At 36.9% G+C, this 16,304-nt stretch overlaps 1 protein-coding gene across 2 annotated transcripts; it reads left to right on the top strand.

Annotated features, from left to right (window-relative positions):
• Window positions 1-124: 124 nt before the first annotated feature.
• Window positions 125-15,846, top strand: SLC25A40 (solute carrier family 25 member 40). Of its 2 annotated transcripts, none has more exons than XM_058811724.1 (11): window positions 125-149; window positions 1,095-1,214; window positions 2,011-2,070; window positions 2,432-2,607; window positions 3,233-3,339; window positions 5,114-5,181; window positions 6,787-6,911; window positions 8,112-8,285; window positions 11,526-11,635; window positions 11,951-12,032; window positions 13,604-13,911. In XM_058811724.1, exons 5-11 carry the CDS (start codon window positions 3,262-3,264, stop codon window positions 13,909-13,911), a joined length of 945 nt encoding a protein of 314 aa, XP_058667707.1. In that variant the 5' UTR covers window positions 125-149; window positions 1,095-1,214; window positions 2,011-2,070; window positions 2,432-2,607; window positions 3,233-3,261. The 2 variants fall into 2 exon arrangements, with proteins under 2 accessions (XP_058667707.1, XP_058667713.1); XM_058811730.1 differs by lacking the exons at window positions 125-149; window positions 2,432-2,607 and adding exons at window positions 15,224-15,450; window positions 15,570-15,846 and having other exon boundaries at window positions 1,118-1,214; window positions 13,604-13,684.
• Window positions 15,847-16,304: the final 458 nt, after the last annotated feature.

Here is a 16,304-nt window from a genome sequence, read left to right as displayed (position 1 = left end):
AGGAGGGAAGGAGGTTGTGGGGCCGGAGCTCGGGTGCCTTGGCTCTGGAGGAGTTATAGGAGTGGCAGCGTTCTTCTCTCCCCGCTGCAGCCCGGACTGTCCTTGAGTTGTGGAGACCTTTGCCCCCGGCTGGCGCCGCCGGTAAACGGGTATGTACGCAATTCTGGGCAGCGGTCCCCTTCCGAGTTAAAGATACGTGAAAAATAAACGATATCTCCACCCACCGTTGCAGCTGTTAGCACATGAGAGGCCAGAGTTGGTTTGTGCAACTTAATCTTTTTTTATCTAACTTTAAGCGTAGTGAAAATAACAAAACATTCTTGTGAAGTCAATGAAGAGCTTAGATCAGTGTTTCTAACAAAGTTAAGGCTGCACTTAAGCACAGTGGTGCATTTTTAAAGACACACATCTATTTGGAGACTTTATTTTCTGAAGTGTTTTTATTATCTTCTTTTATTATCTTCTCCTGTCCTGGCTAGTTGCACATATTGTGACTGCATTCCTAAATTGCTGTGGCCGTGCCTATGCAGCCGTAGAGCAGGATTCGTTCAAGGAATTAACATTTGATGGTGTCATCATTAGTAGCTAGTCCTCGCCTATTACACCAGGAGCATGCCAGGGCACAGTCATCACTAGCAGGCTGTGGCAGCCAGGAGACCTTTCGGGGTTCTCTCAGGAGAGATGGGAGCAAGAGAAGGGCTGGGTCATTTATTCCGCAGTGCTTCAGTTTATGGGCTACAGGCTGGGAGTTTATCTTTGTGAGGATTATTGGCATTAAGGACCATTTGTAAATACTTTGTTGCAGTTAAAGGCAATAAAATGAAATGTTAAACATTTCATGTGGTTTGCAAGAACATGTAAATGTTGTAATTAATTTAGGAAGGATTTTGAAGATTTATTGTCTTTAGAAAGCTTACTTGCAAAACATGGCTCAAAATATCTCAAAAATTACTGAGATGCTTCTACATGAGTAGAAAAGTAATATTGCTGTTTCTACATAACTTAGTAGTGAAAATTGAAAGTATTTATCCCTTGAGTTTTTTTCTGCAAATTTTGAGTGTAGTCTTACAATATGTTTTTCTGTTCCTTAACAGGTTTCTTCTTGTCTGGGGATGAAGCCATGGCTGAAATGAGCGGTATCCATGTACAAAAGCTAACCATTGTTCAGCAAGCAATAGCCTCTTGTTGTGGAGCTATAATTACATCATTATTTGGTAAGGCAATCTATGAAACTGGCCACTTCTTCTCTACTACTTGTAAGAGATACTCTTACAAAGTAATTACTCTTCAGTTTGACTCAGCATGATGTCTGCTTGTGTATGTTTCCCCTAATGTGTGGAATCGAGCCCTCAGCCGATATATTCAGAGCAGGATGGTCCAGCTGCCCAGGCACTGCAGCATTCAGCATGTCTCAGCCTGTGGTAGTTGTAAGGGCTGCAGTGGAAACAGTGAAGTGTTCACTAAACCTTCACTTACTTTTCAAGAAGCCCAGTGTTTTACATATTGGCTACATGCAGGAAAAAAGAAAAGTACATAATAAATTTAACTTTTTAAGTTGTATTGTGGTCAGTTAATTGAAAAAGAGCAAACACATGAAGAAAATGCTGCGTTATTTTATATGCCGGAGGCCAAAATTTGATCTTGTATGCCTTGTGGTATGCTACTTATAAAAGCAATTTTAGACAACATGATACAGTGGTCTTTGAATGAGCTTTGTGTATTTGTAATATTTCATGCTTATGCAGCTGTTAGTAAATTAGAAAAGACAGATTTGATACCTTGCAAACCATATAAGGTGTGTAGTTCTCCTTTGTCTCTGATAGCATTGTCTTTGTCTGCTGACATCCCTTTTCTCTCTGCTTGATGACATTGTAAAATCTTTTAGGTGCTTCCCCCCCAACTTTGGAAACAAAAAAAAGGTTCTAGAAGTTCTTAATAAGGCATCTGTAAGCTTCCACATTTTCAAGGCATCCAGGGTGTTTCTAAATGCCTCCTTCTGTTTCGTTTTAGTAACTCCTCTTGATGTTATCAAAACTCGGCTGCAAGCCCAAAGGAATCCATTCCATAACGGTAAACAAACAAATGTGTAGCGTAATGGGGGACACAGTTTGCTTTTTGCTCTTGTATTTAGCTGATAGTTGTCATAGTGCTGTGCTGAGGTGCAGAATGTTTGAGTCTGTTTCTCCAATATAACTGGGGGTGTGGGGGAAAAGCAACACACCATATGTACTATGACACAACAGCAAAAAATCCCATACATCCATATCATTTTAAACGGGCTTTTTGTCCCTGTTTTAGTATTTTCATTATGGCAGAACATACAACTAATACTGAGTTGAGTCGAACAATAAAAAGCTGTTACTAAATAAATAAATATTTCATCAGAGGGCTTATGTGGTCCGGATGTTATATCAAAGTTCATCTCCTCCAGAATCCAGAGATTTTTGAAATGGAGAAGTCTTAACAAGTCACTTGCCACTCGGGTTCTAAATAGATGAAGATATTGTGCTCTCAAAGATGTGCTAATGGTTCCTACTATTTACTTGTACTTAGTATATGAGATTTAAAAGAAAAGAAGATGACTGGTTTTTCATGTTGAATGTGGAGGTGAGTATTTGCAGTCACACTTGCAAATTAAATTAGGAAAAATACTTGTGCCTTCTATCCTGTTTTTGAGTAAGTTCTAAAGCCTTCAGAAATCTGCAAATATGAAGCTTGAAGTATGTTTTTGTAATGGCAATAATATTTTATCAAACAGGTTGAAAGTACATAATGTGGGAGAAATGAAAAACAAATGGAGGGGATGATCTAGTATAAATATAGATAAGATACAACAATAATAATTATACAGATAAGATACAATACCTCCACTTGAAGTGGATGCTGAGGCTACTTAATAAAAGATTTAAAAGTCTGAAAGATGTTCACAGTTACATACAATAGTGACGTTCAGGTCTTGTATTAGTTTTGCCTTTCAGCAGATGGTAATATAACCTAAACATGTCTCTTGGAGCCTTGTGAAGGCAGTTCTGTTTAGTTGGGCAGTCTGAGTAGTACATTTGTATCCTCTCTCCTTTGACCTAATTTGTCATTACTGACTTACCAAAATTATTTGCCTCTCTGTGTCTAACCAGAGATAAATCTGTGTTGACATTATATCCAATTTGAAAATTGCTGCTGCATAAAAACAATCTTATAAGCATTAACTATATTCTTATACACCATTTTTTAGGAAAGTGTCTTGTAAACTCCAGTGGCCATATGGATCATGTGTATGTTTGTAAAAATGGGGACAGCAAAGCCTGGTATAAAAAACCTGGGTATTTCAAAGGGACATTGGTAAGAACATTTTACATTTATATAAAAGTGTGCATTTTTAAGTAGCATACTCTAAAGTTTTCAGGGTTTTTTCGGGTTCTACTGGAATCTATTATTTGAGAGGGCCTTCATGTGGTTACACTGCTGATTGATGATACCTTCTACTGTCTGCAAAAAAATACCTATTCCTTCCTTAAGATGAGCAAGGAGGCAGCTGCACAGCTCTCCTCCCAGGTTACTGGCTTTATGATTTCATTTTCCCCACTTCAGCTATATTAGCAGTAGTTGCTGATTCCAGGTAATAATTTTGTCTTTCCTGCTTACATCCCTTGTGCCACACATCTCCCAAAATGCTTCTGAGCTGAACTAATGGTGCAGATAGTGTTTAAAGTTAAGTTCATGTGTCAAGTTCTCTATCCAGAGAATCTCTATCCTGTCAAGTATCTAGACTTGTAGGAGTGGCATTTTCCTAAACACTTGAACCAGACTTGCTGGCAGATATTGTCATGCTGGTTCATTAATCAATTTTGTTTTGACTCTGCTATGAAATTAAACCTATGATCAAGGATTTTTCGGAATTAAAATCTTGAGAATGGGATGTTAATGCAAAAGGTGTCTTCAGTTTAAAAGGTTTTTTTAAATTAATAACTTTACAAGTGTGATTTTTTTCGGTTACCTTTGCTATGTAATTTTAGAAAGTTAAATAGTTTTCTGTTAGACATTAATTTATGCCTAGTTTTGCCATAAAAGGTGATTCTTAAAGAAGAATGACTATCATATAACTTCTTTTTTTTTTTTTTAAATGAATCTTAACTTTCATCTATCCCTTCCTGTTTTGTAAACTTGTGGAAGCTGGGTTACAAACATATTAACCAGCTAGTATAAAAGTGTCTGTTTTGTTAACCCATGTTAGGACCTCTAGGGATTCTGGGCTTCCTTTCAAAGCTTATCAGGTTTGTTGTAAGAAACCATTTTTTTGTTTTTTCCATTCAACTTTTTACCTCACACTATATGTCCATCAAGGCTGTCTCCTCTAAAGCTATTTGTTTTTTTTTTTCTTCCTCTAAATCCTTTCTCTGGTCTGCCAGACTCTGTCTTTTGAGGCTCTGTAATAATGTCTGGTCTTAAGCATATTCTAATCCATTGAATCCCAACCTCTTTCTCCAGATGTTTTAAGAAAATTAATATCCTGACACTACAGAGTTTGTGGTTTTGCTTGTGATTTCAGCTGAATGATCCTCAAGGTTTAGTGTTCTTGTGCTGTCAGTCCCCTGGGAATATACAGGATGGCTGTAATAATAATTGAAAGCTTGTATGTGGTATAGTGTATAGACCCCATTGCATGTATGGGGTCACATTGTCAGAGGAAGTATTGAAGAATCTGTGAGAATTAGTTGCTATTTCACTCCTAGAAACTCTGCTACGTATTGAAAAAAAAAATTAGTGGATTTTTGGGGAAGTTTCCACAAATTGTGGCAATACCATATCAGTACTGAAAATAGTTATTCACAGGGCTGTCAGTCACTGATTAACACTTAGTACTTTGCCTTTTTAAAGATGGAAGGAAATTCTTAATTTCAGGCACATAAATTATTCTGTTCAGCTCAGTGGAACTGTTTGCATGATTAAGTGTGATAGCTTGTGTAAGCAGTTATAAAATTGGGATCTTACAATGCTAAGCCATTTTAAAAACATACTTTTAAAGACATTAGTTTTGTGTTCTGCCAGCTAAAATGTATTCCTAACTACAAAAGTTTGTAGCTAACTATTGCTCTTTGCCTGGTTGTATTTTTAGGATGCATTTGTGAAAATTATTCGAATAGAGGGAATTAAGTCGCTGTGGAGTGGGCTTCCCCCAACACTGTAAGTTGAATGGGTTTTTTGGTAACATGCTGTAAGTTATTGTTAAAAAAATTACTTAATTATTTTTGAGAAATTATTATGCTTATTTTTAAGTTATTTTAAAAATTTGGTCAATTATGAAGTTTCAGACTAATCCGTTTAATCAGAAATGTCTATGGACAGTTTAATTTTTACCAGATTTTAGAATTTCCTGATACACTCTCAGTACTTAAGCAGGATCAATAGACTTCTCATTCTGCTTTTTTTTTTCCTACTATAACCATTCCTTTGATAGCATCATCAAATCACAGGATGGAACCTTGTCACTTGAGAGGGTCAGTCTTCAACACATTCCTGTTGTATCTTGTTACTTAATGACTTGTTATCAGCAGCACAGCTGTTTCCAGACACTCTGGTGTTCCACCTCATTACCCTCACTTAATTTTTGTAATCATCCTCATTTCAAAGAACTTTGGGGTTTTATTCTATCTGGATAAACAGATAATTCATTTTCTCTCTACAAGAGCAATTTACATATTTAAACCCAGCAATCAGATCTCCTTCTGGTCTTCTCTTTAGGTTTAACAGCCCTAAACTGTTTTATCTCTTCATTCATATTAACCTAGTACAGATAGAAATTAAGACCTCTAGAATTATGCTCTCCTTCATAAACCAAAAAAGTTTTCAAATCTAAGAAGGCACAAAGTGTGAAGTGCCCAGTGGGAAGCACTGGTACACTTTTGATTTGCAGACAGTGCTCAGTGTATAGGCACAAAAAAAGCAAAGCATGGTGGAGTTCAGCCTTGTTTACCCTCCAGTATGTGGCAATTTCAAAATATAAACCTTAGGACCTGACTGAACTGTTCCAGTCACTTCATTTTTTTTTACAAAGCACATGTTCTGTTCTCCAGCAGAGAACTAACTTCTTTACTGGAGAAAGTCACACAAGTAGAAGAGAAGATATAAACTAAGCCATGTTGGTTTTCCAAGCATGACAGTCCTCAGTGGTTTTTGTTAATGGTGGTGCATGCTGTATTGGCACAGACATAGCACAGAAGTGTAATTGCCAGATTATAGTTAGATGTGGTGCTTTACCCCTACACTGAATGATTATTGAATCTACCTGTTGCCACTACAGCCTGTACTAAGCTGGTATGGAAAAAGCTTATATTTGTGCATACTACATTGTCTCTCAAGTAATGAATATCATGGCTGTTGATCAAGAGCATAATATCCAATTGTTACATAAATAAAAGTTAAGGTTAGTAGTACTTGTGTAGTATTTTGTTTGGGTTCTTCATTTTCAGATCTTTCACTTGCCATTCTTTACCAAAATAGTTCTGTAGCTGGTATGGAATAGATTTCGACTGAGATAATCAACCATCATTTTACTTACCATTTTCCCTAATGAAATGAAAACCTGGGAAATGTGTGGGTTTGAAACTCTGAACTACAAGCCGTGAATCAAAGCTATGGGATTAATGTTGGTTTTTTTTTAATTAATCCATTACACACAGCTGGAAATTTAACTTTTTTTAAAATATAAGTAAAATATCAATACAAGATAGTTGACTTTATTCTCCTGCTTTCCTGGTATTAATATAAATTTCTTCTCTTATATTTTAGAATAATGGCAATTCCTACCACAGCAATCTATTTTACCTGCTATGATCAGCTGTGTGAAGCTTTGAAAAGTAGACCAGGAAAGCATGATGAGCACATTCCAGTTATTGCAGGTTCCTTAAGCAGATGTAAGTTGTCCTCTGTTTAAAGAGAAAACTGGAACATAATACCTCTATGCTATTTTCTTGACTTTTATTTAAAGTAAATATGCTGTGGGTTTAAATGAGGGATAGGAAGGATTACTGTCATTACCCGGTGTTTTTTGGGCAACAAAACCCTGTAACCTGGAAGACTGAGATTTGGTTTTGCTGAAACACTTTCACTACATTTTTAATTTGTTCAAAATTTTATATTTCTAGATTTCTACCAAGGACAGTTTCATTTAAGTCTGTTCTGCCATCAATCTAATAATAAACATTGTTATTTGCTATCATGGAAGGTACATAGGTAATTATAACAAAGATGAAAATTTGACTTGTACTGGTTTTACTGCTGTATGATGTGGATGGAATTTGTATATTTTCTTACTTTTGTTTATCCTTTTCTTTGTCTTTTTTTTTGTAGAATTAACTCAGATAATATATTTTAGGGCTTTTGTAGACAGATCTGATGATGCAGTTCAATGTTCTACCTGTGACAACCCTGGGGGCACTGGCAGACTAGTGGAAAAAGAATTGCTATTTTGTGGTGGTGTAGCACATTGTTCTTATTAGGCTGTTCCAGATTTTAAATTCGTGTGTAAAATCTTATTCCAGCAACAGAAGAAAAATTCTTGGATTGAGTAAAATTTTTAATGTCTGCTAGATGTGTGATGGTAACTTGTTACTTAATGATGACTCCCTGACCAATGTGCAAGATGCAAGAGTTACTTCATCAGATACAGATTGCCTGCTAATCATTCTTGATAGTTTAAAATAAGAGTGGCAAAGGTGCTTCGAAATAAAAGCTTAAATCTGTAACCACAATTCTGTCCTTAACACAAAGGGAAGCCTTAAACATCAAGATCGCTTTCTTAAGTTACAGTTTAAAATAGCTGTGAAAATAATTGAGTTTAAGTACTTGAAATTTTTCAGCCTATTTATGTGTTAAATCTGGAAAATGAGGATTCTCAACACGTTACATTGTTTGCAATATCCAAGCATTGAAAAAAACCCTAAATTGGAAATGTAGGTACTGTGAATAGACATGTTTTTTGGGAATTAGTTCAAGGAAAATGGAAGAGTTGAAAAGAATCAAATATATAAAGTAAGGTGAGGCATGACTTGAATGCTCAGGAAATTGAACTGTTAAATACTGATTTTTCTAAAAAAGCCATGTTTCCTTTGCAGTTGGTTCTGCCACCGTGGTGAGTCCCCTGGAGCTGATCAAAACCCAAATGCAGTGTCGCAGGTCGTCCTACAAGCAGCTGTACCTGCGTGTCAGCACCAAGGTGACTGTGGATGGGTGGCTCTCCCTGTGGCAGGGCTGGGCTTCGACTATACTGAGAGATGTACCTTTCTCAGGTAAGGTTTATTTCCCATGCAGGTTTTTGTTTATGTTTTTATATTATTTTTCTGTGCTTTTAAGTAGTTTTAATAGTTGGCTTTAGGAATGACTGAGATTTGTCTTTTTTGAGTGTTTTTATTCATAAATTCTCTGAAGATGTGATTTTTTTTTCCCCCATTTTGTTTGTGGATACCAGATAGGATTCATTGTTACATTCCCTTTCTCTGTACTTAGACTTTCTTCTCATCTCTAGCTTACACAATGACTGCTTTTGAAGAGTTTCAGCTGGAAATTTTCTCTGTAATAGAAATAGTGGCTGATAAACATGCTATCTAATTGTTCTTTTACATAATTTTGGAAACGTGTACAGAGAGTGACACAGTAGTGTCTTCAAGATTTTATTTTTTTTTTAAATCAAGATAAATTCATTTGTGTAACTGCTCCAAAAAACTCTTTAGCAAGATTCGAAAGCTGAAAGCCTCAAAGAAGAAAAGTCTGATTCAAAGCATAACTGGTCTTAGGGCTATTCCTTAAGGTAACTGGGACAGATGGTACAGGGGAGACTGCTAAGCAAGCCCCTGTCCCTTTAAGGCCTGTTTTTGTCAGAATACTTTTGGATCATCAGACATCAGTTGTCATTGAAGCAGTTTCTGTCATTGGGGTAGTACCAGGAATCTTTAAACACTTTATGTTGGCCCAGAAAAATTCTTCAAACCTATTTTTGGAAAGATTCTTATTCAAACCTGGTTTTGGAGTCAGAGAACCCTTGAAGTATTTGACCTGCTATCTCTGTTATCTTACTTCACTCTTAAGATGATCTGATATCTAATTTAATTTGTGTTTCCAATCAATGACTGGGGGCCAGTCATTGGTTTGGGCTGTTAGAGGATGTGTGTACTCAGAGTAAATTTTAAATTGGCTGTGAACCAAACTGAGACATAAGTGGGGTGTGATGAGGATATTTACTTTAAAATTGCTGTTGGTAGTTAAGTGAGTAAACTGAACCAAGTTATTTCAGCTGTCTTCTTTTCAGAATTTATAATGCTCTGTTCTCTTTCACTTAGCTACTGGAAGGTGCTTGAAAATTGTGATTGGAATGTATTTCCTGCCTAAAGATCCAGTTCCTTGATGGGACCTTATTTAGTCTTCTGTGATAGGGAAGGCTTCTCACCCTATAAAAACATGGTTTCACTAAGGCTAAAGACAACTGCCAGAATTCATCTGAATCTTTTGTCTGAAGTGTTTCCTCTTCAATTTTTATTTTTGATTTACTTATTTTTCTTCTCTGCCAAATGCAATTTTCTCTTAGGCTGTTCTCTAAGGTTTGTAAGGGAACTCTCAAATTCTTCATCTGATTCCTGCTGTCTGACTTCAAGTAGAAACTCTTATTCTTGTATTGATTTTTTTTGTCTGTAGCAGTGTGGCTGGAGCTTGTGAGCTTCCTTCCCCCTGCTGCTTTTAACAGAGTGGGAAGATCAGAGGGAGTGCACAAGGAAGAGGGCACTAAGGTGATGTGCGTTCTTCTTAGCACTTTTCAGGTTCTTGTGTCCATGCCTGCTGTTCCTCCACTGCTCCAAGCCAGGCTTGTTGATTTTTAATCTGTTTCCACACTGCTCTGGCATTCCCTGGACAGCCAGTGGCCACTCACTCATCTGTGCCCAGTACTTTGTGGGCATGATGGTAGAGGCACAAATTAACCTATAAGGCAGTAGCTGCATGTTGAGAACTACTCAGCCAATAGTGAGCAGGCAAGTAGAAGCATGAGTAGAGGAAAATGTATTTAAAAAAAAACCCCAAATGCCACAAAATTCAGCTTATGTAAAGCTAAGGTTGTTTAATACTGCTTAATGCCTTTTCCAACTGTGTTTTCTGGTAATTTCTTCCTCATACCTGCTCTCTCCCTGCTATGGTGTCCTCCCTTTGTACCTCCAGTCTGAGCTCTTCAGTTTGAATGATGCCCAACAGCAGCTGAATCTCTGGTGTTCTCAGTTTGCACCTTTGCTGCAGGGAGTTCAAGTCAGCTATCTCTGACTCTATTTTAAGAGTTAAAATCACTGTAACATGGAGTTGAGAAAGCAGGTCCTACTGAAAACAGGCAAACAGCACAGCATGACTCAAGGAGCACAGGATAATTAGAATTCTGCTCTATTCCTAGCCCAAGTGTTCATGCCATGTTTCAGTCATGTTTCTTGGGACGCTAGCTGGGCTGAACAAAACTGAAGTTATGAATGCTTATAAACACAAAAACTTGTTTAATAATAATATTTGAGTCCTTCTTTAAGCAGTGTCACAGACAATATACATGTAAATGGTATTCGGGGAAATGAGTTCTGTAGGTTCTTAAGAAAATTCTGGCTTTAGATAATTTATATTAAATTAGAGTTTTGTACATTTCAACATTCTCCTCAAATCCTCAGAATGCCTTCTGAGATACTGCCTACCTTTAGTTTTGTAAAATGTTGGGGGCCAGGTAGTCTTCATGGCAAGGAAATGCTGTGCAATTTTTCTGCTGGCACAAACTCCAGAACTCAGTTCTGAACATGGTTACCTTTCAGGATATGGAGCTGTCATTTGCAATATTTAGTCAACCAACTGCCATGAGGAATTACTCTCTAATTCAGCCTAGTAGTATATCACTTGAAGTTGTAGTTAGAAAGCAGAAAAAGTGCACTTCAGTTCAGCAGATGGTCACAGAAACAGATGTTATTCCTGAAAGTTGTTTGCTGGACTTTCCTTTGACAGTCCCCAGAGAGGCATTTGCCTATTTGCTCCCCAGGGAGCAAAATCATATTTTTTTGGTTCTCTCAGAAATAAATTTTATACTGTGCCTCAAAAAAGTATGAGGCAGTCCTGAGCAACATTTCATTTTGTATTAAATGTGTTTTTACAGAATTACTGAGATCTGTGAAATGTGCCTGAAAACATAGCGAGTAATTAGAAGACTACCTTTTGATTTATTTTAAATTGAATGTTTTATGGTGCTTGGTTTAGATTGCATGAAGGTAGGGGTTACCTAAGGGAATGACAAACTGATTAGGCTAATTTGTATCATATGAAGAAATTTGGGATATGGAGAACAAGGAGAACACAGCAATCTGTCCATGGGTTATCACATAGGACACTTATTATGCTTTCTGCTCTTGTTTCTGTTTGCTATATTGCCACAGTAGAATTCTTACATCTGGACTTGATATAAGAATTTTTGTACTTGAGATACAAATCTGTTGTAATGCAAGTTTATTTTTTTGTAATCATAGCAATGTATTGGTATAATTATGAACGTTTCAAGAAGATGATGTGCAAGGAAGTTGGTGCACATGAACCCACATTTTTTGTTTCTTTTACTTCCGGAGCAGCATCTGGCTCTGTAAGTATATAATTTCATTTCTAGTACTATTCTTTATTAGCACTAATAAACTATTTTTAAAATGTATGGTTTTAGATTATTCTCTCAGAAATGCTGTATATTTTGGGGTGCTTGTACTTTAAACACATGTGGTGTGGCATTCAACCTGACTAAAAAAAATCTGAATAAACTACAGTGGTCTGACATAAAGGACTTAAAATATAATGTGCTTGGAATATCAAATCTAATTTTAAATTGTGTGTGCACTTTAATTTAAAAATTTAGAGTTAAATTTTAATTTTTTGTGCACTAACATTAGAACTGATTTCGTGATAGATTGCAGCTGTTGTAACTCAGCCATTTGATGTAGTGAAAACACACAGGCAGACTCAGCTTTGGGAGAATGAGACTTTAAAAAGTAAGTTGCTGGTAAGAATAAAAAACCCTTTAGTGTTTCAAAATAAAAATAAACCTGTAGTGTTTGAAAAAATAAAACCTAGTGTTTGGGTATGGCTTGTGGTACGAATTGTAAATATTTGCCACTTCTAAAGTATATGCAAACATTTTATCACTCAGGCATTTTTTCTTCCCCAAATTGCAGTGTCTAGATAAGATACATTTTATCTCCTAGGAGAATACCACATTTCATTAATGGCATGGAAGAGGGAAAAGGTGAGAGTTCACTACAATTTAGCTTAATAAGATGGTATAAAATTGAAACAAAGGAATCCAAAGCTATTACATTTAGGCAGACCAATTGCAAATTTGAGATGTCCCTGCTTACTGTAGGAATGTTGAACTAGATGACCAATAAAGGTTCTTTGGTTCTTTTAAACCCAAAGTACTCTGTGATTGAAGTAAGTTGTATTTAAACAGGCAAAAAATTAACTTCATAGCAAACATTCAGGTGAACAGTGATCTATAGAAGAAGTCTTCAAAATAACATTCACTACCACTTGCTCCTACATAGCAATATTCTTGTGATAGGTATGAGAGTAGAAAGAGAAATATTGTGCTCAGGTTGTGTGTTTTTCACCTTCTTTTCATGAGATTTCAAAAAAATTATTTTTGAGGGCATATTAATGAATGTTCCAACATCTTTAAAGTATGAAAGAGGAAGTTTCTGTGTTGCTCTTGTCAGTAGAGCACTGCTCTGTTTTATAAAATTGAAGTTGTATATAATACCTTTCTTTTCCATTGCTCGGGATGTGGACCTGTGAAGGATTTACATTAACCTAAATAAATATTATATCATGGCTTTAAGAACACAGACCATTAAAAAGGCTGAGTATCCAAATAGTTTCTGCTTAGAAAATAAGTGCTCACTTTTTGGCATGAGGTTTCATTCTCTCAGTTAATTTTTTTTTTCTAGAGTAATTCCTGAAAGAAATTATTATTATTTGATTGCAGAACAAGTATTAAAAAAGTTTTAAATATAAATAGTTACTGTTTTTAATTCTTTTCCTGTGTTGATGAATGTAAGAATTCCTTCCTAACACCACTTCAAAACATGTGTCTGCCATATATTTATTAGGTTAGTATTAATAAGATTAATTTATATTTTTAAAATTCTATTATGGTAATCTTTAACTTGTGTCAGTTTAATTCTTTCCAAATCCAGTTACTGTTAGAGTTAGACACTGACTGTGCATTACATTTTGTCTCTCAAAATATTTGATGATATTCTTGTCTATGCATAAATATTTTTTGGCTTTTTTCACCTGTATCATCAATCCACTAAAGACTGTAGTAGCTGTTCATATATCTTATTCTAGGTTTTACTACAGGTCTTTTCCATGTCTTGCTGTTTCAATTTGTGCATTTGCATACTGTATAATTTAACATACTGTATAAATAAGATGGATAAAATTAACAAAAAAAGGAGTTAAACCTAACAATTATATCTGTGACTGTCTCCGATTTCTAAAACTATCGTCCTGTGGCATTGCATGGATTGCCTAATTCACTGTTGTCTTGTACTGTATTGAGTTCCACAGAGGGACAGTAAATCAACCTGGGCAGTTATGAGGAAAATTGCTGCTAGAAATGGGATTACTGGATTATTTGCAGGTAAATTTTTTCTCATCTCTAAAAAAATTCAGACTAGAGAGTTCTTAATTGTAGATTTTAAAGTGTGTAAGTTTTATATTTCCATTTCTGTGAACACTGTCAGCTGTGCAATAGTTTGCATATATAAAGCAACAGACATGCAGACATTGGCCTGTCCTGGGATCTTCTTGGTAGAGAACCATGGTATAAAGTCCTGGAGGGAGGAAAGGCCCAAGAAAGCTGGTTAATATTCAGGAATCATCTCCTCCAGGCTCAGGAACAATGTATCCCAGCAAAGAGAAAGTTAGGTGAAAACTCCAAGAGGCCTGGATGGAGGAACAAGGAGCTCCTGGACAAGCTCAGACACAATAAGGAAGCCAGGACAGGTAACCTGTCACAGAGAAATGGTCCAAGTAGACAGAGATCAGGTTTGGAAAGGAGTCTGGCCAATAATGTCAAGGGCAACAAGAAAGGCTTCTACAGGTGACCAGAGGAAGACAAGGGAAAACATTGGCCCTGTGCTGCATGACTGTGGCAGGCTGAGGCAGAAATGACAAGATACTGAGATTAAAATAATATTGAGATAAAATCCTATTGTAGCTCATACTGAAATGACTATTGGCAAGAGACATTCAAATCCAGGATACTTACCAGACTTCACCACACTGCACTGGCTCATTGGGGCCCTGGTGTGAATGGCTGCACAGGTGGTTAAGCCTTGCAGGACTTGTGTTTGCTGAAAGAGATTAAACTGCTTTCTTCACTGTACAGTGATGGCATAGCTGAGTAACAGGATTTGCATATTTCAGACCACTGGATGCTAACAGAATGCAAGACACCACAAAGTATCAATAATATTGATACTGAATTCAGTTAATAGATTAAAACACATTTCAGTCTTGACACATGGGTAGCAGAGTTTGAGATACTCTTGATCAGGCCCAGTTCAGTTCAGTTGGCCACACGTAGCTGAGATGACTGGGGTTGGCCTGCCTGGCTCCTTGCTGCTGCTCCAAAGGCACACAAGTTCTGCATAGGTCCTGTGTCATCTGTGCTGGCTCTCAGCAGACATCTTTGCATTTCAAGTGGAAGTGGAGGGCTGACTGTGTGTGGACAAGGGGATTTGGCCTTATTCCCCTTCTCTAAACTGAATCACTGTCTAACCTTCACTGGCAAGATCACAGTTGACTATAATGGGAGCCATTTAACACTTACATTCCATCATTTATTCCTGTGACCAGGGTTCATTTTAGTAGAGGCCACCTCTTGTGTGCTGGAGCACAGGAGCCCTGCAGGCCCAGGTGCTCCAGTTGCATGGAGTCAGAAGGGACAGAGACACACTGGACTTGAGGCAGGCAGACCACACTAGACAGCAGAGGTGAGGGCATAAGGTTATTACACTGGTAATACCTACAGCTGGTAAATTCAGTATTTTGAGGCATGTGAGCAGGTAGAATTCCAGCTCTAAACTGATACACTATATTGTGATCAACACACTGTACTGCAGCACTTGGGTCTGAAAACAGTAATAGTGAATACTTCCCTTTCTCTTCTGGGCAGGTATTACTCCACGGCTGTTTAAAGTTGCTCCTGCTTGTGCCATAATGATCAGCACATATGAATATGGAAAGTCTTTCTTTTCTCATTTAAATGAAAAAAAGAATCAACATCCATAATTCTTCTTCATCCAATTGTATGAAGGCAAAGTATAAAATGGAAGTTGTGCCAAATCCAAATCTGTGAAGATGTTTTCTAGAATTCCCAGTGCATTTCTACTGTTACATTTGGTAACTAATAAAGCTTCATTTTTAACTTTCACAAAGCATTAATTCACTTTTTTATTAAGAATAAGAAAATGCACATCACCCTTAAACTATCATTGAAGATTTTATGACTTCTCTTGCAGCTGGAGAGAAAAAATAAAGGAAGAAAGAACAAAAGAAAAAAGAAAGGAGGGAGAGAAGAAAAATTGAACCTGGATATAGCAATGAAGAATAATGACTTCTACTGTGTAGAATTTTATTCATGAAAATGACTAAAGCATTTTAGTTGGGTTTTTAAATTATGTTTAAAAATGTTTTGGGTATCTAATTGTAAGATATATTTATTTCTCAGTAAGGAGGTTTATACAGAGTGAATTCAATAAATACTTGTTTATTCTTGCTGCTTGTTATGTGTTTCATTCTGTACATGTTTCTTATTTGCAGCTCTGTATTTTGTGTAAGTGCATATTTTAAAAGCTTTTCAGGTTTATTTTAACTAAAAAATTCTGTAAAACTGGAAAAATACTGATGTTCATTAGACACTGAGAGAGCATGGTGCATACAGTGATAGGGCAGCAGGGGCTTTTTGTTTAAGGTAATACTCGAAATTAAAGCACACACATGCACTGCAGCCAAAGGCCTGTCCAGGTGCTCTGCAGGAACACTCCCGCACCTGTTTCTGGGAGGTGCCAGTTGTCACTGTCACACTGCTGCATGCACACTTTGTGTGGGGTCCCCTGTGTTGGAAGGCCAAGGTTGCTGCCATAAGGAGAGGTGATGGTGTGCCAGCCTGACTGAGCCCTGCACCCTCGGAAGGGAAGAGTGTGTGCAGGTTGCTGCCACAGGCACAGCCACCCTCTGCCCACTGTGCTGCACTC

Source organism: Ammospiza caudacuta, chromosome 1 (assembly GCF_027887145.1).
Source record: "Ammospiza caudacuta isolate bAmmCau1 chromosome 1, bAmmCau1.pri, whole genome shotgun sequence".
In the NCBI taxonomy this organism is placed as follows: Eukaryota; Metazoa; Chordata; class Aves; order Passeriformes; family Passerellidae; genus Ammospiza; species Ammospiza caudacuta.
This window is presented reverse-complemented; position numbering and strand designations above follow the sequence as displayed.

Bases quoted from the DNA above. Each gene is read 5' to 3' on its own strand.
- SLC25A40 (XM_058811730.1), top strand. From the start codon at position 1,121: ATGGCTGAAATGAGCGGTATCCATGTACAAAAGCTAACCATTGTTCAG. The intron at 6,912-8,111 runs GTAAGTTGTCCT...TTTCCTTTGCAG, and splicing joins TGCAGGTTCCTTAAGCAGAT to TTGGTTCTGCCACCGTGGTG. The intron at 8,286-11,525 runs GTAAGGTTTATT...TTGTAATCATAG, and splicing joins GAGAGATGTACCTTTCTCAG to CAATGTATTGGTATAATTAT.